This window comes from Anarrhichthys ocellatus, unplaced genomic scaffold (assembly GCF_004355925.1).
Source record: "Anarrhichthys ocellatus isolate YVR2014 unplaced genomic scaffold, GSC_Weel_1.0 scaffold10, whole genome shotgun sequence".
NCBI lineage: Eukaryota > Metazoa > Chordata > Actinopteri > Perciformes > Anarhichadidae > Anarrhichthys > Anarrhichthys ocellatus.
The window spans coordinates 6963419-6986136 of record NW_022280040.1 but is presented as its reverse complement, the minus strand read 5'-3'; the positions used below and the strand labels follow the sequence as shown (position 1 = coordinate 6986136).

The window sequence follows — 22718 nt, the reverse complement described above, 5'->3', positions numbered from 1 at the left end:
GCCTTAGCAGGAGTGTTCTTTTCATTATTTAGTCACTGCCTCATTCAGTTATGTGTAATTATATATGTTAGGCTACCACATTTGAAGTCAATAATAGATTCATCTACAACATAGTAGATTTAAATGTGATCTAAAGGCTGTTTAATTACTCCAAATCATGTGAATTCCACCAGTCATAGTTAGCTGCTACTCTGCTACACTAGGTAGCTTTAACAGGAGTTTAGCTGTCTGTTTTTCTCCATCATAAGTGAATCAAGCTAATGTGGAATAACAAACTACATACTAAGATATTATATATTATATTATATATTTCAATTTCAGATTACAGCGAGGGAAATATCAGTCTATCTTCAGTTAAGCTAGCAGTTTGTTAGCCTCTGAAGCTAGTCGTCTGTCTCTCTGACATTGTTCCATGCATCACTGTCATGGAAATGATACAATTCTATGGCATAATTATATATATATTGAAAAACAGATGTAAAAAAATCTAGCATTCATTTTAAATCAGATTCGGTTTTGACCAAATATGTATTCATTTGGCTTGAAAAATAAATCATTCTACTGAAAACAGGACACACAATTCATGTTAAACAATTGTTTATTACTAATTATGGTACAAATCAATGTGACAGACTTGAAGCTTTTTTTTTATTTTTGGAAATACACAAAGTGCTGCTTAACTGACCAAACAGATATTGCTCTATAGATTAAAGTACAGCTTTTAGTCTATAAAAAAATGAAAACCAACCTCTGCAGGCTCTTCAGCTTTGGTTTCGAGTTCTTCGACTTATTAACAAAACATCAAACCAGTTTGTTTGTGTTAGTAAAATTTCACAAAAGCATTCAAAGGTGATTATTAACAAGTCATCCTAATTGGGTTAAGAGCAACATTACTGTAATCTCCTTTTTCTACGCGGGTCTACAGGTCTGTGAAAACTGAGAGGTGAACGTCACAGTGAATGAGAAATAACGCAACAATAATAATAAATAAAAAAACGATGACCAGAGAGTCACGTGGCTCAGGAAACCACCTCACAAAAATAAAACAATCATGTGTTACATAATAATAAATAAAACACAAGCCTCTCCCTCCACATTGAAGGTGAACATCGACACGTACACCCCCACACACACACACAGTGCAGAGTAACCGTCTGTCTTTTCTTCTGACCCGCTGCTGCTTGTGTGGCGTTTGTATGATTCACAGAACAGTGCTGAGGTAAACCTTGGATGAACTACTGTACATTTCTACTTTCAATTATTTTTATCTCAGTTTTTAAAGATTGTCAACATCATGAATCTATTTCTCTGTACAATGTGCATAACTATAGAGAGCTTTGGTCCAGCATTGAAAAGTTGAGCAAAGGCATAACTCCTTTCTGTCTTCTTCTTTGTATTTATTGATTTTTTGGTTTTGGTTACAGCTTTATTGGTAAGCTTCAGGACAGATCCATCTTCTACCTGCAGGAGGCTGCTGCTTCATCATATGCTTGTCTGGTGGGTGAATGCAGACATGTAGTATTTTTGGCCAAAGATTTGCCTGAATGAAATATTGGAACTTAATGCATCTGTGAAGTAGAAGTTGCTGTAGACGTACAGATGAAAATGTACTTGAATATATGATTAAATAAATAAAATTAAGATGATATTAAACATCTCTGTGCATCAAATGAAATGAGCTCACATGACCTCACTTGTTTCTTTAAACACAGACACGTAAAGCTTTTTCATGTGTTTTTCTAACATGTACCGAGTGTGTACGTGTGTGTGTGTGCGTGTGTGTATGTATGTGTGTGTGTGTGTTTTCCAGGCAGTGAAGAAGAACACAGCCGAGCACAGGGGACTGAACGACTGAGATAACCAATGTGACATGGAAGGACAGATATCGAGCAGACACATGATTCTGAATAAATTGCATCAAATTTCGCCTCACTTCAAATTAAGTTCACTCGTTCTGACATGTGACACTTATTCTCAACATTCACTTTTTCTTTTTTTTTTGTCTTTTCCTGTGAGAACCAAATATTTGAAGGGATGTTGTTGCCTGGAATATTGACATATCCTCACAAGGTAGAACCACGTAAGATGAACAGCTTAGTACACAGTGATGGAGAGTCAATTGACTGAAAATGAATTTCTACCCGAAAAATAACCACAAACACATGAAATCTTGAACAGAATCAGTAAAAATGAACCGTTTAAAGCTTTTTACTGCAGTAGAAATAAATTCATAGGTGAAGAAAAAAAACAATTTCCTCAAAAATGTTTGATTGTAACTTGTAAACCTTCAGTAGCAGAGAGGATTGCAGAATATAAAGGACATATTTATCTTTACAGAAAAGCATATTTGTGTTGAAATATTCAGGTTATAAAAACATCTGAACTCGAATGGGCTCAGTAGTTTGTTCAGTGACTTCAACCACATGTTTACTTAGTGTTAGGGGATAACTAAAGTGTTTATCATGTAAAATAATGTTATTTTGAGTTCATTTGGGGAATGCCGGGTGAAATTGATAAAAAAATATTCCTTCTACATGTGGTTTGAGTTGAAGCATGCAAAAGTAAATTTGCTTAAAAGTAAATTCATCCAACACATTTCCTATATTGCCGTGATCGGCTCTTAATGTTTGATGTGGTAGTGTTTCATGTTTTTTTGTTAAAGTTGACCCACAGAGTAAAACACGTTAGAAAAAGGGGGAGAAAGCCGCGTGAACAAGTGAAATAATAATTAAAGTCTTCACCAGTGCTTGAGCTGAAATGTATGTGTTCTTTGGCTATCGGGCTTTGGCAACAGAATGACACAGTAGCTCAAAACAAAGCTGCAGTAGACTTGACAGACACTGAAACTCATCATCATCATCATCATCATGTGAAAGTCCTCAGTTTACTCCCCCCGTCCGTCCTCTGAAACAACCTCATGAGATCATTAATAAATAACTGTAAAAGTTGTACAAAGTTACACTGTGACTGAAAATATTTGCAGATGAAACACAAATCAGAGGCAAACAACATTATTATTTGTTTAACAGCAAAGTTTTTTTTTTTTTGTCCAAAAGAGAAACTTTATCAGCGTGATCTCAACTCTGAACACAGCACTTTTCTTTGTTTTTTCTTTTTTTTAAAGATATTTACATACAAATAATGAAGAAAAAAGTAAGCGAGACAAAGATAAAATGTAGACTCAACCTCACACATATAGCTTAGATTTGCCAGTACAAATGTAAAAATTTAGAGCACATTTACATTACAAAATTATTCTTAGTACTCAGATGCAACAGACTTTGGTAAATAGTGTTTTGATTTGGTATGATCTCTTTACTAAATCCCTCCTCGTGGGAACCAAAATGTGGGCGCTAGACTGGTCCGTAAGGCCAGAACCTAAAACTCTTTGAAACAGCACACCGTATGTTTTTACATAATTCTCAGATATTAATCTCTTTTTTCATGTTTTTTTTGGTTTCGCCAGGGTCATTTACATAGCTGTGGTAATCACACTAACAACACATAGTTTTTGTTTGCAAACTCATGACTGTCCATCCAGGTGACTTGGGAACATTTTTTTTTCAGTTCTCACCAGTTCATCCCCCCCTCCCCCCCCCCGCCACTTTGCCACTCCACTGTTTTGCCCGAGAGCTCGTTCATTTCGGGAGCTCCTCTAGAGTACCAGTGAGAGGGTCCATTGGGGCAGCCGGGCCGAGGTCGGGCGGTTTCAAACGCTTTATTGTGTTTTTCAAGGCTTGCCTCTTGTTGCAGAACCAGACACGCACCACCTCCCTGTCATAGTTCAGTTTCTCGGCTATTTCCGTCATTTCCTGTCCGGAGGGGTGTGTGTTCTTCTCAAAGTGGCTGTTGAGGATCTCGAGGGCCTGCGGGGTGAAAGAGGTCCTCCGCTTGCGTTTTTTGGAAGGCTCGCTGCCGATAAACTCAGTCAGGTTCTGCATGCCGGATCGGTGGCGGGCTTCAGCCTCGGCCATCCAGCGTTCCAGAACGGGCTTAATCTTCTGGGCGCTTTTAGGGGTGATGTCCAACTTCTCAAACCTGGCAGGATATAAAAGGCCAGGGTTCAGTTTTCCTGTCAGACTGCTACCTATAGTGTTCTCTTGGGCTTCCTGTGGTAGGAAAAAGTGGCTTCTCAGGATGGTGTGTCTGGGGAGAATTGAGAAAAAAGAATCTTAGGTGCCCTGCCAGAACAAGGGATAAGCTGCCTGCCTTTTGTCTCCTCATCCAGAATGCCACAGGGACGGAGACTAACATCCAGGTACACATCCGAGCCAAACTCCTGTATTCTGCACCTGGAAGCACCTCAGCTGCAGCAGCCGGAGGTGACGGTTGCCAGTAGTGTGTTAATTTTTTTGGAGGAGGCTTTGCCTCTGTCCCAAATTGGCAATAGTGGAGCAAGGAGATGTTGCCAATGACTAAAATCAGGTCCAGTTGAACCAAAAACATAGAAAACATCTAACGGAACACTGCACTTCAAAATTCTACAAAATTCAACAAAACAGGAATTACTTCAAAATATCCCATTTCTTTCCCTCAGGTGGTAAAAAAAACAAAAAAAATAATCCACTAATGCATGCAGTTAAATATGGCACCATCATTTATTTACAAAAGGAGCTTGAATTATTAATCAAAATGTACATTTAATACATTTTTCAAACTTTCTTTCATCCTCTAACAACGTCTCATTTTATATTTAATAAGAATACATTTGCACACTCTAATCCTGAAACTTCCTGCAACTTTACGGCTGCTTGACATGTAATTCTGACTTTACATGAACTCTGCACACTTTTAGCGAGTCACGGTAAGAATGGACAATGAGGCTTTTTATAACAGCCCTGCTAGCTGCTAGCTGGCAGCCCAATGACGGTGTCAGGTGCTTTGGACTGTGATATGAACATGTGCTTTATAAAGTATTAGGATCAGATAACACGATGCTCTTATATTTGACATGAAATGAACGAAGACAGAAGAGGGTTGTCAGTAACAAAGGACCCAGCTGGACTCAAACCGGGGACACGTCAGTGTCTGGGACCACTAGGACGCACATTTAGGTCTTTTTTTTGCAAAAAATATTTGTTTGGGCTTGTTATTATCAATTTAGACACTGTAATTGTGTATCATTGTATCTTAATATATGAGTTCATCAGGATATAATTCCATTGAAAGACAATAAATGATAGTGCTGAATTATAGCCCAGCCCTAAGAGGAAGATTTAAATCATCGTAATAGCTGCTTTTTAAGAATAGTAAAATAAATAAGCAGACATGAGTTCACTGAAAGGGTGAAGTGTGTGAATGCTTTTAGTAAAACAGCTCCTGAACTGACAGCCGCTCTGACGGAGAGACAGCAGAGACGTACTCTGCTCTCTGCGGAGCAAACAATGCACACAAGACAGTTTTAACGGCGAGGTGAGCTGCTGCAGACAACAACAGTGAGGGAGAGAAGACCATGCGTGCATGAACTTCCTCTGCTTCTACACTTTGTTGGTGCATTCCTCCTCGTCGACGGGCGGTATTATTTATAACCTCCCCCTAAACAGTGGAAAGAGGAGGGCTCCATACTGTGGGGGATACATTAGTAAATATGAGGAGTCACCAGAGACAGGACATTTCATGGATCAACAGGAACCGCAGATACTAAAATGAGTTGAGAGCTGCTCAGCTGGGGTACGCACTCCCTCCTCTAGTGCATCCGCACGAGGGAGATTTCCCTGAATGCACCTCCAGCCTCTCTTCTTAAAAGTACCTTAGGAGGCTGCTTAGACATGCTGTATGTTGAGGCCTGAAGGTTTACAGCCACGAACCAGAGTCTTTGAGAAGTGAATGCTTAAAATAGGCCCTGGACGATACGCATGACCTAAAATCTACAGTATGAGAAGAGATTTACCTCGACGACGATAGACATGACAGCTAGTATTCTTCATACATCCTCGGGTTGGTTCACTTCTGATACATTTGTGCGGTTTAGTTAAAGCATGACCCTGAACTGTTTATAGATATTTAGATAAGACTCAAATAAGGCTTAGATAAAGGAAGAACTGGGTGATATGACAATATATACAGTGAGACAATATCATTTGTTCAACTGTCAGAGACTGTTTATACTTGTTTATTAGTATCTCTGGCTGTTATAGACCAATGGCAAAAGGCATTGAATGTGACTGTTTAACGGCAATGTCATTTGATATGACTTTAAAATACATTAAGCAGCTTGATTTGTCATATTTTTATTTTTTTAGCACAATATATAGTGATAGATAATTACAAATACCGTAATATTAGTATTTTATTCATATTGCTCAAGCTTACTGTCAGGAGAGTTGGCATCCAATGCTTTGTTATGATTATTTGTAACGTTCACTCATCAAATATTCCCTGATTTACGTGTTAATTTTGCCACATTTAAACTGTCTTTTCTGAGGCCACGTTCTTAAAAGGCTGCTTCATGTTGAGTTTAATTAAACACTGATCCTTTTAAGAAGTTTAGCTTTTGGTTAATATATAAAAAAGTGTTGTTTTTTTAGGTGTTGTACACAAAAGATTGAAAGATTGGGAACAATAACCTTCCATTGTGAATTACATTTGAATCTGTCAGAGATCTCTTCTTCAGGCTACTGATAAAATAAATAAGATAATGTTTTATAAGCTGGTCATGTTGCTTGATGCTGACTCAAATGAGTCTTTTGAAAGAGTTAGCTAATGTGGAAAGAGTCTATAATGGTGCTAAAAACACCAATAAAGGGGAGTTTCAAATGTTTTCTATCTTAAATTGTGTATTTAAAATGACAAATGTGTGCCGGTATTAACATTTTTATACTCATATTAGCTAAACCGAGACAAATGTAAGGCAGAAGAGGACACGCTGGCACATCATCGGTTTGATGATGCCCTCTTGTAAAGCCTCTGCCTGTTTAGATAAACTAATAAAGTGCCTGGAAACATACTGAGCAATGAAAGGAGACGAGATGGAAGCATCTGTCAGTGTCTGTTCACTGTCTGGGTTCAGAGCCGGAGCCCCAGAGCTACCGTGACGTCCCGCTGATCCTTAGTTAACATCCTGTTGATGTTAACTAAACTAAAGCATGTGAAGTTTGCCCCTCTACTTAAAACATCAGGATGTCATGTTCACTGTCATACAAACAAAAAAAATTGTCTTAACGGCATGAATAACAGCCCACAGAGTGTTTACTTTTGAAGCTAATGGCTTTTAATGTATGTTATAAATATTTGAATTATGCCTGGCTGTAAATATTTGATGTGTGATTTCAAGACTTTAAACATTAGTCAGAGCTGGCTGAGCCTCATCAGAACCCCGGCCGCTGTACTGCTTCACATTTTATCGGCTGTTTGATGTTGATGTGATGACATTTCTAAAAGTGCGTGGCACTGTGTCACATAAACAGTACAGGTCGTCAGCAAAGTACATGCAGAGCGACATTAAAATTAATACGGGAATAGGAGCTGAAAACAGAGCGGAACACTTGTCAAGAACTGATGTAAAACAGGCTTCAATGGTGTTACATCTCGTGTGTTTCTGGCAAACAAAAGTTGTCAAACACATATATCCTTTAATTAGATTTTAGAAAAGACATTTAACGTTTACTTATTTGGTAACTTGTAAATTATTCTTACACTTTAAATTGTTTTTGCACCGTTGAATAACATTTTACTATCTGGTTCTCTTGAAAAAGTGATATTTGGGCATGATGTAGCCCAATTATTCTGACTTGAATGAGAAATGTGGCTCATTTGGTGTCTTCATGCTCAATGTTAGTCAAGTGGAAAAACAGGAGGGAGGAAACACTGATTGTCTGATTGTCTCATGAATATATAATACACCATTTATGACTGAACTGTCCTGGTGGCAGCAGTAAAACATGGCAATCTTATTAACAGATCATCGCCGTCAAGCTCGCTCATGTTCAGGCGGAGCAGCCGGCGTCAGGCCTTAGTAATTATTAAATGCTTTAAGTGCTTCGTGTAATACTTGTGTGTGTATTTTACATAAGTAATATCCGGCTGTCATGTCAGCGAATGGAAAGCAACGGAGAGGAGGAAGGTAAGTACAGACATGAGAGCTTCGTTTGTCAGGGTGGTGCTAGTCAATTATGTATTTTAATATCTTAATAATGTCTGTTGAAACACAGAATGAAAAATAGATGGCAGTTATGAGCACCAGACAACTCAATATGTCACGACTTTATCTGCTTTCATTTGTTAGAATTAGGATGTATTAATCAGACATAATGAAGCATTTGTTGTGTGAGTTTTACCATCTCTGATTGTTCTTACCTGCAGATGGCGGACTGGCTGTACGCCGGCCCCTCGGCGGCGCTGAGCGCCTGGCCCACCTGAGTCTGTGTCAGACCCAGAGACAGCCGGCGGATCTTGAATGCTTTGGCGAATTCACGAATCTCCTCCAGGTTGACCCCGTCCACCTCGCTGGGGGCGGTCTGTGGGTCTACAACACAACACACACACACACATCTCATTTTATTAGCCCTCTGCTCCTCTGTTGATTTCCTCATTTTGCAGAGTGAATGAAGCAAACAGCGAGACATATGTGATCGTGGTCGTCTCTAAACAGCTTTTACAAAACAGTCCCGCTCTGGGTCAGAACTTATTATTTCCTCTCTGCCCTTCTGCTGTAAACTCTCAGAGATGTTTGGACGAATAAAGTCATCCGAGGTGTGAATGCAGGCGTGCCACGGCTCTGATTTGCAAGTGTAAATCTTTAATCCAACTATAAAAGCATATGGACAAAAGCACACGACGCTTGTTGATTCAATAGATGAGCGGATAGACACTGGAGGTCCTTTGCTTTTATCTCATCTGTATGAAGACACATATACACTAAAGCTAGCCCTCTCACATAAACATTAAAGAACACTGAAAGACATTATTTCACACAGTTGACCCTGTGTGAAGACAGCTCAGGCCTTCACACCCGCACAGACGATTCCCGGCTCCAGTCCGACAGAGAAAAGTCTTTATGCAAAGAAATGCCGTTTCATGTGAGCAGATCTGAAAAAACTTCCATGAAGCATTTTGACAAATCTCCCTGCTAATAAAAAGTGATTTCACATTGTACATCAATGTCAGGTGCCCTGGCATCCTGCTTACTAAAGCAAAGTTTGTGCCTCTGAATTATTCATCTTGGTCATTATCAATGAATTATTAAAGGAATCCTCCAAGCGTATTTAAGCAAAAATCTATGGGGCTGCCATCTCGTTGTGCCTCATAAGTGACGTGTAGCGTATGCGGCGTGCTCCAGACGTGTGAACACTTGGAAGATGGGGGACTGGAGACTTCGAGCCGACTAAATGGGAGGGATGAGCACTCACAGCTTCGGGTCCCATCATCTCCACATTGATGAGCATCTCTTCATCATTCCCCACAGAGTCTATTTACTCAGTGGTTTAAAAGACTAATGGTACTCTAGAGTAACTGCTCTAACCTCTGGTTCCACATCTGTCTTCAGACATGAAGTCACAGCCCAAACACAATATAAGATTCAAACACTTCCAATCTATTTTGCAATAAAGAATGGGGCAGTAAAGCTTTCACAAAATAAACAGAGTTAGTAAAATGTTTGGAAAGACAAATTAAAAACACTGAAACAATAGAAACAACTCTCTGCCTCCAAAAGCTCCTTTCCCCCACAGCAATAGTGCACTAATAAGGAGACAACAACAAGTTAAACTCAACATTTTTCAATTGGAAAGGAAAATGAGAAAAAAGGACTCGTGCTATTATGTGCCAGGCACACAATGAAGTCAAGCTTTTGTCTATCTGTCCTCCACTTGAGGTGAAAGAATGTTACTTTTTCATCATCGACCTGAACCAGACTAAAAGATGATGACGTTTGTAGTTGTGACCTTCATTTAAATCTACAAAGACTTAAGAAATGTGACTAGGAAAAGTGAATAAGTACTGTTCTCTTGTTCCTCAACAAGTTTAAAAGCTTATTTACACCTTCTACTAACATGTGATCTGTATTTGCATGCATTATGCTGTCTTTGCATTTACACCTGGTATCAATAAGCGTCTTTGTTATGTCAATTCTTACCGCACTGTGATCAGATACCAACATGTAAAATGGTCAATAAATAAATATAAAGTTAAAATGAAAACAACCTGAAGGGAAAACGTTGCGGACATTCTTCTTCGTGATTGACATTTTCCCATCTGATTATTTCTAAATAACAGTAACAGACATTCTCTGCTTTTTAATCTGTTTCTGGCACTTTTGTTTGTGGCCGGCGAATGCAATGACATTTCATCTTCTCTCCTCAGCGGACGCATCTGACTCTGTCATGGGATTGTCTTTGTGTATGTATGTGGCAAGTGATATTGAGAGGAAGTGATATGGCTCGTACTCAGCATAAAGCATTAATTCTATTTACTGCAGAACTGAGCCACAATGATTTTGTGCGGACTCAAAAATTGTTTATAAGATTTTTTTCCAGGCTACAAGTAAACACACGAAACACGGCGTCTACAACAAGTTGATCAATGGCGACTTGTTTTTTATTAAATTCAGTGGCATTGTAGCTGCCTTTGAAATGAGTTTACAAAGAGTTTAGGAGAATCGACTCTGACAAATGAAATGTATCTGAATAAAAGTGAGTTTTAAAAGGCTATGGCTGCACGCTGACAGGCTGTGGTCCAGTGATTTATCGGCCCACGCATTGGAAGAATGAAACTTATGTTCATTAAACATAACACACGCCACTTTGGATCGTCTAATAAACCAAAGAAAAAACAGTCAGCAAACATGAAACAATTGTAGGAGGCGGGGATCAGTCAAAAGTTGTCCACACAGAGTACTGTAGATACTGTGCAGCCGCCATGTTGAATCTTTAAATGGACAGTTCTGCTAAATTACAAAACATATTTTTATTATCTTACCTCTGGTATTTAGCCATGCAGAGAGTTTGGGTTTAATCTGGCTAAGGTTTGAAATGTTTGCCTCACCTAAACACAATGGACGTAAATTGAATTTCACTACTCGAAACATTCAATAATTGCAGCAACATGTCTTCACAGACACTGTGTCCCTGTTACTCTAGATATTCCACAGAACATGTTGTCACCATATTTCATAGGGAATATTTATTCAGTGGAAAGTAGTTAGAATTAAAACAATTCACATTGAGGTCTGTGTGCGCTGCAAAAATGCCCATATGATTATATATAATAATAATAAATCTAATTTCTGTCAAGATTTCATTTCATTCATTACAGTAATATTTCTTTTCTTTCTCTATTTCTTTTATTTGTTATTTTTAAAGAGTAAGTTGAGGGATATTAAACATATTTTGTGATGCCAACATTAACTCCTCTGTACCACAGAGCTCCATTGTTCAAAGACTATCAAACATAACGTCAACACACAGAGTAACATGTTCCTTCATTTGGTTGAACACACACATTGTACTTTATTTTATATAAATACCACATAAACCGTCGTGCTGCTGTAAATACTTACTAGAGCACCAAATGTGTATTAATCGGCTGATGAAAATACTCCATTTATTACTGTTTGGGTGATGTTTGCTAAAAGCATCAATGCTCAGCTGTTTTAGGAAAAAATTTAGCTTTAAAAAAAAAGAATCTATGTTCTTGTGACCCATTTTTTAACTATCACTAGAGTTACATGAGAATATGTTTTGTTGTTAAAATTCGGACATGTGTTTTCGTAAGCTGTGTCGGACACTTACTGCTGACCAGCTGCCCCACGCTGAGAGCCGAGGAAGAGGAGGAGGTGGAGGAGGAGGAAGAGGCCTGGTGGAGAGGACTCTGTCTGTGGGGCATGTGGAGCAGGTTGGACTGAGACGATGCCGGGCCTGTCTGACCCTGCTGAGCCTGAGGCAGCTGGACACAAACACACACACACACACACACACAGCTGATATAATATATTGACAGCACGCAGTACAGAAAAATATCCATTATTTCCTCTCCTACATCAGCACAATAATCATCATTTATAGGTTATCGTGTCATTATGGTGATTGGAATATAATATTAAATCAAATCAACAGATATTAAATTCGCCACTTAGAAGCTGAATATAATGACATCTACCTAGTGATGAATAAATGTTAATTACTGCCTGCAGTATCTAAACTGACAGCGCAGAATATAGTGTCAATAGTCTGCTCAATAGACTACAGCAGTGGTTCACTATTGCAGGAGACTGAGAGTCAACTCAGGTACTCCACAGCTTCACATCCATTCTTTGCCGAAAACAACTTAGTTGAAAAAAAAGAAAAGAAAACTGCTCGTGACAATTAGAGTCTCCTCTCTCGTCATCAGACCTGCGAGGATGCCAATAATGGCAGCCTGAATCTGAAATATAAATGTGGACACAGCAGTCCCCATATCAAACATAATTCATGATCCACAAGCTACGTTCTCTGATGGCGAAAAAACAATGTATTTTCATGTTTTATGCACATTTGAATTGCTTTTACAAGATCAAGATGGTGCGTCTTCTATCTTAAAGCGAGAAGCTGTCTCTGCCATGAGCTAGGCCGGCTTCTCCTCTCCTTCTTTGCTATTAATTATTTTCTCTGTGGCATGTGTTTGTTTGGATGGTGGGGGGTGTCAACAGCGATGCACACACTGTCAGGACTGTTGACAGGCACTGAGAATTATCTAGCTTCACTGGAAATATTCTAGACTGCAGACTCTGACAACCGTAAATTATGCCCATGGAACAATGTGTACATGCGGGCTTTGAAGTGGAGACAAAAGCATAAACATTATTACAAATGCATTAATTCATTCAAGAGTATGATCTGGTGTTTTGGGGAGCCGTCCATCTGAAGTTCATCCATTCTAAACTGTACAGGCCTTCAGTGTGAACTTTTACCCTGTAATTCTGCGCTGACATCGTCATTATCAAGTCAATAACATGTTATTTGTTGTGTGCATGCATCTGACTGCACAATTGAACACTGTATAGATCTTCAAGTTGGAAGGAGAAAATGTTTGACAGTTTTAAACTAGTGTACAAATAAATAAAGAACTTGATTGTGTTATGCGCCTTCTTTTAAATCAAATCAAAATACTTCTTGTTCAGGTCAGAGAGGACAAATCATAAGAATGGAGAGTGTGATTGAGGAAGGAGAGAAGGAGGGAGAACAGAGGCGTGAGTGTTCGAGTTTTAAGTGGTATGATGAAAAGTGGGTCTTTGTTTTTTGTTTTTTTTGGGGGGGGGGGGGGGGTTTGGGCTCTACAGGGGCTCCCTGAGACTGAGTCTAAAAGGTTGGCTGACAAGTGCCTTCCAAACATGCACATGCACAGAGTGAAGCATGCAAATACACACACACACACACATTGTGAACAATTGTACCAAAAACTATTTTTGAAGTGGAATTACGCAAATGATCGTTATGAGGTTTGAAGCAGGAAAAATACGAGGCGTTTAGCATAAAGCAGACCTGACTAGCAGCGCTGGAATAATGCTTTCATGAATAAACAGAGCTCTGGTCTGACTCCACTAGGTGTTGCTCATTCAACACTTTTAAAGTCATCTCTTGATCATTGTTGAAGCAGCAGTAAGTGTGTAATAATAAGCGTCTCTACGAGACACCTTCCCCTGTATCTGTGTGCGTGTTGGTGCATTGGAGTGTGTGTTACCTGCTGTCCGGGCTTGATTGGTGACAGCGTGATTCCCTGGGTGTTGATGACAGGCAGGATCTGATTGCCGATCACTGTGGCGATGATCTGGCCTTGAGCGTTGGTCAGAAGCTGAGGTGTAATTGGCTGTACCTGCAGTGCTGGGTTGCCACCCCCTGATTGGCTGGAGGGCCCTGCAGAGTTGGGCATCAGTGGGATTGTTCCAATTATCTACAAAGGGGGTAGAGAGGAGACGAAATCAGCCGGCAGTTTTGAAAAAGAAGATGGAGCAGAGAGGGTAAACGCAACTGGAGGTATGAGTCTTAATGATCTCTGCCGCTGTGTCTTTTTTTGGGGGGACTTTTTGGAAACAAAGCATGAGCCGGTCATTTAGCTGTGTTGTGAGGTTAATCAGAGCACTCAGTGTTTGAGTCTGTGTGTGATTTTCAGAGGAAAACATGCACAAGTGTCCACTGAACATCTGTCTGGTGGTTTTACAGGCTGGAGCAAGTGAAGCCAAAGCAGACTGCTGGGAGCGCACTGCAAAGGTCAGCGCTGAATACCTGTGTGTGTGATGGTGCACACCACTGACTGTATTATCCATCACCAGGCCAAGCCCGGGATGAGTGTGCGACTGTGTGTGTCTAAGTGTGTTTGTGCTTAAGTGTCTTTGTCTGTCTCTGGTGAGAAGGAGTGAGGCTGCCGAGAGACCCCCATTCCACCCTCTCTCACACACCCGGAGCAGAGAGGACGAAGTGGAAGGAAAGAGCAAGAAAAAAAAAAATAAGAGGGAGAAAAGAGGAGCATCAGAGAGTGAGACAGGACCTTGTGTTTCTAATTCAACTCTCAGGGGTCCCAGGGGTACTTCATCCCTCCTCCACCCCCCTCCAGCTCAGGCTTTCCTCTCCTCTGTGGCTGTAATCAGGAAGGGCAGATCAAAGGGGGCGGCAGAGTGTCACTGCAGCGTTTTAGCTCTCAGAGCTGCCAGAGTGTGGCCAAGAGTGGCGCTTTAGGGGGGACTTAGCGCCTCTTCACCATGATGAAGGTTAATGTCATCTGGGGACTGGTTCTGAGCAGCCGTGGCCCCGTCCCCCCGCTGACATCGCTCCTCCACCAAGCCTCATTACACAAGAGAGCAGCTCAACGTGCATGAGACGCCCATCATTCCAAATTCTGTTATTTGGCAACTGGACAAAGAGCTGCTTTCTGCAAAAAAATTGCACCGTCTTCAACTCTTCTTTTTTTAAGTTCATATTTTAGTTTAAGCTTCTACACCTCAACACAAAACTACAAACAGCTTCTACATATTATTAGCCAGGCCTCGTCTGGCTCCCTTATAGCCACCGCTGCTGATGTGTTTCAGCACCGGGTCCTCCTCCCCCTCCCCTCCCTTCGTCCCTTTGACATAATAGGGAGGGATCAGTGAGAGAAAGGTGGGCCGACAATCTGTAATTCATCCCTGCCACGGCTCATTTGCTTACGTTGCTTCGCATTAGGGGAGAGATAATTTATCTCTCTCTCCGCGCCGGCTTTACAAATGCGCTGTAATGCTCTCCTGCCACTTAGCATATTTTATTGCCCTGCCTGACGCTCTTGTCTCCGGAGTCCCACTGATCCCGCTTTGCATGCCGCTGTGGCAGGGAACTTGTTCCGCTCAATTATTCATCGTCATTGGACTAAGTGGTTGTTCTATAAGCATAATAAAATAGCAGGCAACTGACAGCTTAGCTCCCGTCCCTGTCCCACAATGCAATGCCTCTTCATCTGACTATCTCGGGCAGATGTTTCATGGCAGCGTCTCACAGCTCTTCTTGAGCTGGAAGGGTAACGTTCTCAGAGCAGTCAACTGTTTGAGAGCTAATTTATAGACAGAAGGGAGGAGTTTATTATACACTTTCCTAATGGGGAGAGGTTTACAGAGCATGGCCCTCATTTATAAAAGTATTATTGACTTTATAGATTAAGATAATGATAATCAGACCTTTTACTTTTTGAGTAAACTTTTTGAGCGCTTCCTCATGTTTTTACTCATAATGTACGCCAGTGAAGTTACTCCTAAGAAGGTTGATTTTGTGCTTTAAAAGCTGCAGTCAACCTGCAGGAACATTACTCTCTGAACAAAAAGCCCAAATTTGATGGGGACACGCAATCATTTTCATTTCTTCAGGTGCAGTTTAATCATAGCACCATTTCTAAATCTCTTGTTCACTGCTAAGGCCTCTCTCGTCAGTTATTTTTCAGTTTGTTCCCGTTTATTTGGCTTCCCGTGTTTGCTTCCCGCTCCACTTCGTATGGCATGTGAGTAACGTGCCTCTCTCCACCCGGCAGAACTCATTAAGATTATGCTGCTCTTGTTTCCACAGAAATGTCATCTCATCTCTCCAGCCAGGGCAATCTGTATCTTTAGCCATGGTCGCCAGGCAATATCTCTGCCCATTTTCTCTCCTCCACTGTTCATGCGGTGAATTGAGACCCAGGAGGGAAAATGTTTGGGAAGTTTGGACTCGTGTCAACACACAAGTCCATAAAAGCTAACATTCAGAGCAAATCAAAGGCTAAAATAGCAGACTTATAATGGTCGATTCGAAGGACATTTCCTGGGTAAGCTGTCAGGTATTTTCTATTTAATTTTAAGTATACAACTAGATGCAGATACAGTAGATTAATGCAGCAATGATTAGTTCGTCAAACTGTAGCTTGTTGCAGAGCCTAAAATGTAAGAATTTGCTGCTTTTCTGTGTTTTATATCATTATGAATGTATTATCTTTGGTTTTGGGATTGTTGGTCGGACAAAACAAGCAATCTGTGAACTTCAAAGAATAATTGATACTGAAAATAATCAATAGCTGTAGTCCTACAGAAGATTTACAGTTACAAGGGCAACAGCAGTTTGCACTGCGGTTACATTTAATCTAAGGGCTGGAAGCTTCCGTCGATACAAAGGTCACACTTGCTTTGCAGGTTAACCGTGCATGTGCTCCTTACCTGTTGTTCTCTGCATTAGTTCCAGCAGAGTCCACCTCAGGGGCACAGAGACCTCACCAAAGGCTTGGAATGCTGGGAGTAAAAGGGATGCATGGCCCTGACAACCCAAATTCGGGGTAGAAGCAGGTTCCATATACAAAGCTAAGGAACCAGTGTTTATCAAACTGGCATGTTCCACACACACAAACCATGTCGGTGCTGTCTACACCTTTCAGGACGTGCAGTACGCTGCATGAATCAGCCCCTAATGTCCTCATTTCCCAACACAGTTTTACTGCCACATTAAAGCTGCAGGCAAAGTGAGAATTTGCATTGAATAGAAGATGTTCACAAAAATGCCACAAAGGAGAAAAAAAAAAATCCGGAGTGACAGTTAACAATATTCTGACTTTTACCCACAGCCTTAATCACTGTTGTAGATGCGGTGAGGATAGAAAGAGCCTCATTGATTCCCCTTGGAGAATAAAGAAGCTGGGGCCAATATAATTAAGGTTTAAAAACATATTGAACTCCAAAAGTCCATCAAACACGGCACTTTCCAAGGTCCCCAGAGCTCTTGCTTATAAAAAGGTCTTTTGACAGAGTTGTGGAGGAAATTAAAAGGTCAAAGACAGTATACCATGTTTTAAATTCAAGCAACAGTGACTTTTTACTCATGGAGTACAGAGATGATAAAGATTGATCTCTTAATTCCAATGAAACACTGACTGGATGAAAGCAGATCTCGAGGAAATACAAACCAAAAATAGTTAAAAGCTGCTGCATTTCCTCCTGTTTTTTTAGTCTTTCCATGCTGACATACGTTCTCAGAGTGTGTTTGGTGGACCTCTAGCCTTGTTTGAGGTATGTATTAGCCTGTATAATCTCCTCAGAGCTGGGGGGAGAGGGGGGGGGGGTGCGCAGGGACCTTCTGATATGGCAGTGCGTGTTTCAGAGCCCTCCGTCTGAATAATGCTGTGGAATAATGAGGTGGGGAGTAAAGGCTGTAGCCCACGGCTTTGACCGTCTCTGTGACCTGATTATGTCAGGGACTGTCAGCCGCCAAGACACTACAAAAGCACAGAGCATCCCATCAAGTCCATATCCACAGTGATCTGTCCCCAGTGCTCCAGGCACCTTGTGAGTCCATACTGTCTCATTAGCGACGTTTAGCATCAAGCGCTCGCACACGGACAACACTTTACTATAAACAACGCGGCATGGTCACACTGGTGGACCTGAAACCCAAGTCCACTGGGCTAAATGTCAAATTTAATAATTACAAATCAACTGTTTTTATTGGTAACAAATGTCACCTGTGCTTTGTTTTCACCATATTTGTGTTAAGTTTATACTGAGAACAGTGCAAGCGTCAAAAGATGAAACAGGGGTTAAGGTAAATAATAGAGTGGCATGAAAGGGCACATTGTCCATACACTTTTCCTTTAATATGTGCTGTGTGCACCTGCGATAAGATGATTCATTAGATAGGGACCTACAATGACAAGCATCATCGTTCAAGCCTCTGGCTACTGATGGAACAATTCTGCAGCCACCCTGTAAATATGACAAGGTCAGCGTTTTACAGCGACAGACGCATGCGGATAGGAGAAAGAAGGGCTTTGTTTATTCCCAAAAAGCTTAATATATGGTGGGGTGGCTACTAGAGTGTAGACAAAGCTTGAAGACAACACACAGCTCCCCCACTAGAAATCTATGAGGAAAGATCAGAAATACTATACAACTGTTTTGTTTGGAGCTGCACATTCGTACGTGATAGATGGTCCAGCAACATCTCTTACAGATCCATTACCAAGGGGACTGAAGTATTTAATTAGCTGTAGGTATAATAGATCATTCAGAATGTATTTTTTTTCCGCTATCGTGTCAGCCTCCAATACACAGCACTCACCTGTCCTTGTGCGTTGGTGACCAGCTGTCCGGTGGCTCCTTGCAGGTTTGACAAGGCGTTGCCGAACACCTGAGAACCGGCGATGGATCCCATGGCTGCTGCCGCCGCTACCGCCGCCTGGCTGGCCAATGGATTCAGCTGGTGAGAGCAAAGAAATGATTAGTCTTTATGTCGCCCATGCAGATGTTTACCAGTTTAATGTTAATTCTTTAAAAAAAGAGAGATTCAGGAGGGCTCCGTGTGGGCGGAGCTTCATTGTTGCCAAGGCCAGAAAAGGCTAACCGCAGTGAGGTCTGTCTAGACCAGTAGTCCATCATACAGTTCCCAGAGGTCTGTGCTCCTCAACCCAGTGGGATGCTCAAGGGTAGGGAGGAGCAGTAGAGAACGGGGAGGGTGGTTGTGAATAAGTGGCCATTTTACCACTCTAAGTGCTTCCTCTGGCCCCCGGGGCTCCCCACGGGTCGAGCCGAGCCGCTCCACCCGCAGCATTGGCCCAACAGCATCCGCTTTCACAATAGAGCCAGGCTGTGTGGCCATGCATCACTGTATCGCCAACCCCCCTTCAATATGCTTCGACTAAGAATTCCTCCTGCGTCATAATGCACTATCGCACTGCTACTTTTGAAGGAGAGGAGGGTTGAAATGACCATTTCCTTACCCTCCGCTGTAATGGACTCATCTGGTCTGGCCTGTGGTTGTGAAAAGAGGCTCCTTGCGTCGGGGACGGGTTGTAGAGCCCCGCCACATCGCCGAGATTACCCATATAAATCAAGCTAACCACTTATTAGGGGGCTGAAAATGCACTGCTGATTTGGTTGTAGTGCAGCAGAGCAAAGTCTTATTAGGTTGAGTAAGTAGATCAAAGACCAAGAAGAGATAGGAGACCTCCCAATTACTCAACAGAATAGAGAAATAATAGAAACATTGCTTAGAAGCAGGCTGCCTGCTCCCTGCTGCTGAATACCGGTTGGAAACATATTCAAACAAAAATGCTGAAATTAAACGTAGAGTTTATATAAAAGGTTTAAAACAAAATAAAGGATTGCATGCGTTATTAAATCACATTTCTGTAAAAATACAATGTGCTGTTAAAGAGATAACTTTACTGAGAGCATCAATGTTTCCGCACTCTCTGTTCAGCTGCGTTCATCTGGAATCATTCCTTTTTTTTTTTTATCTTACCCCACCACCATATATTATTACACTTTCTGAAATCAAATGATGAAAAAATGCCACAGAGCGATCAATACTTTTTCATTGACAGTAAAGGTTAAGCACATTAAGAATGACACTGCATTTGTCTTATGAAATCATATTTCATGTAGGTGGCCTCAAATTGGCCGTGATTGATATTGCCTCCCCTCGTCTGAAAGTCATCCAGTTTTTCCTCGATAATCGCGAGATTGTCTTTTATGTGTCCAGCAGTTGTCCTCCGGAGATCTCGACGTCTCAAATGTTAGAAACGCACAAACCTGATTCTGACTTTGTATGCAGAAGTAACAGAAAGGATAACAGAGCTTCAGTCTAGGTACAACATTTGATAGCACGCTCCCACATCTATATGTACCTACGGAATATTATGTGAGCACATCTGGATGCTCCAACACTTTGGGAACATTCAACACACTGATGGCACAGCCTTCGAAACAATTTGGGGTTCAATATCTTGCCCAAGGACACTGCAACATGTGGACCGGAGGAGCCGAGGATCGAACCTACCTTTAAATTAAATACTGAAATATCTTCATAAATATACACAATTTAAACGGTTATGCTGTATAATAAATTCTTCTTTTTATTACCATCATTATCGCAATCGTCAAAAATATGCCTACACATTTATTATGGTAGAAAAATAGTCACAAAAGAGACAAAGAGGGAAACAATCCTCTCTGACTTTTTCTCATTTAAAGAAAAATGTGAATCAATACTTTGGTTTCATAAGCTTAGAATTACTTGAACGTGTCTTTCAAAATCCTAAAAAATACGATTTTACCAATTTGGAGGAGTTTTCTTGAGACTCTAGCCATCAAGTGAATTTTAAGCAAACGTTTGACATGTTGATAAAAAGGAAACACGAACTAGGTGAAAGTTATAATTGTTCATTCATGTTAGATATTATTGGCTGTCTGGAGACCAAGACATTATAAGTATATATCAGGGAGGACAGCTTATCATGTGAGTTAAATGGTCGCGATGTCAGAATTTATTCATTAAAGGCGTTTCCCTTTCCCATTTAGCATCAACTACTTTCTTACGCAATTGAGGAAGTTTTTTTGAATTTTGCTGTTTCCATACAGCTTTCCTAATGCGATACTTCAAAAAGTGCAATAAAATCCAGACCAGCTACCTTTGGTGGTAGTTTCTACCACCAAATATAAAATGCCTCCTTAAGTGTTGATACAGGGCTCTCTCATCCATGTTGGTGAGAACAGTCTTATGGGTGTTGTGATAGTGAATGTGGACACAGAGAAAAGCCAACAGGGCCGGTTAAACAGAGTTAAAAAAGGCCACAGATCAACACACAGATAATGTGATCTGCTCGGGCGAGCACAACCCGAGTCTCCCTTGAAAATCTGCTGTGCTTGGTGTCATTGCGTGAGTGATAGGTTGTTGGAGAAGATTTCAGATTTATTTGAAACATTATCATTGAGATTCATTCGATGATAGCCCTTTCAGGTGCTATGTTATTCTGGTAAATCTAGGTGAAAAGAGAGCCGGCTCTCCTGCTGCATCTGTGCTGGCTGTGGGTAATATGGATAGCAGTTGGAAGGAGAGCCAGGAATAAGGAGCGGCGAGGCTGTGTTCAACACCTAAACAGGTGATTTTCCGCCACGGTGACTCCTCTCAACACCTCGGCGGGAGGCACAAAATGACAGACCTGGCCTAGCATTTGTACTGATTGCATTGTTGGAGGAGATAAACAGTGATCTTCCAGTTTGCAGAGCCTGCATGTTCACCATTGTGTTTCATTCCCAATGAAAAGGGGCGTCGAGAGGATTTTCAGCAGCGTCGACCACTCTGGTCAGTGCCGGGATAACAAAAACAAACTGTGTGTTTGTTGAAGAAATGTTTGAGACGTTAAAGTTAAATTGTCTATTTGGCCAAGACATTCTCACATTGTGGAGCAGCAAACCTTAGCACCACTCAAGCCTCCATAATATCATGTGACATCATCTTGTCACCTTCTAGTCACCACAACTGCTATCACTCTCTGCACTATCACAGTTTATTATAGCCAAGTATAAAGGGCGACACAGGGATCAACAAACACAAAAGACGTGTCTCTGAAAGGACGAAAAAAGACTGCAAATTCTTAAAAATGCATCTTTTCTGTGGACGGTGTGAAGGGGAGGGAATGTAAACTCCGCCAGGCTCTCCGTTGCCTGTTTGACCATGAGGGTCACCTGGTGCAGCAACCCGTGTAATCTCAGGAATAGAAGGAGAAATAGCGTCCCCACAAACCGTGGAGAGACCCCTGGAAACCAAAATTGTCTGACACAAACTAACTGTGGAGTTTATTCTGGGTTTTGCTCTTTTCATGTGGCCGTTTTAAACTTAATTGCTTTTTTTTTTTTTCTGGGCCAGCACAGGACAAAAAAAGAGCAAAGGTAAATGGACAAAGTGGTGCAGACACCAGCAGGCAGATTTGTCTACTGCTCAGGATTCAGCGGTGTGTAAAAGTTATTTTATCTATGATTCAACAACAGAATCAAACATATATAATATAAGAATATAAGACCACGGAGAATGATTTAGGAAATTGGTGATCAGTAATGTTTTTAATTGACAATTAAGGCAGATATATGTACATATACTTTTGTCTAGAAAGTGATACTAAAATGTTTTTCTTTTCACAAAGTCTCTCAGATTGATTACAGGTGGAATAAGTAAGCTTGTAAAAATATGACTCCCGGCAAAGTCTTCATGCTTTACTTGCTACCACTCAAAGCGGGTCAAACTGTGTACATTAACAGTTAATAGCACTATTGTTTCTGAGAAGAATGTCCTTTATCTCTGGAACAACATGGAAGTCTCCCTCGTTTATCCCGGCCCCACATCTCTGTCTCCTCCCTGCTCTTTTCCCACTTCGGAGTGAATGTAATCAGCTGTGACATGAGAAAACGCGCTCTCTGTCTGTCAGGACTCTGCTAGTCTTCTGCTGACAGTCCTCTGGTGACTCCCCCCCCCCCCCAAAGAGAAAACAAG

General features: G+C 41.1%; 1 protein-coding gene across 1 annotated transcript in view; it reads right to left on the bottom strand.

Annotated features, from left to right (window-relative positions):
- Window positions 1-657: 657 nt before the first annotated feature.
- pou6f2 (POU class 6 homeobox 2) overlaps window positions 658-22718 on the bottom strand; it is a 63276-nt gene continuing 41215 nt past the window's right edge. Inside the window, exons 5-9 of the mRNA XM_031850560.1 lie at window positions 18510-18647; window positions 13654-13863; window positions 11727-11880; window positions 8296-8464; window positions 658-4146 (exon numbers count right to left, since the gene is read on the bottom strand). Coding sequence (XP_031706420.1) covers window positions 3639-4146; window positions 8296-8464; window positions 11727-11880; window positions 13654-13863; window positions 18510-18647 — 1179 coding nt within the window. The 3' untranslated portion in view covers window positions 658-3638. The remainder of the gene's footprint in view (window positions 4147-8295; window positions 8465-11726; window positions 11881-13653; window positions 13864-18509; window positions 18648-22718) is intronic.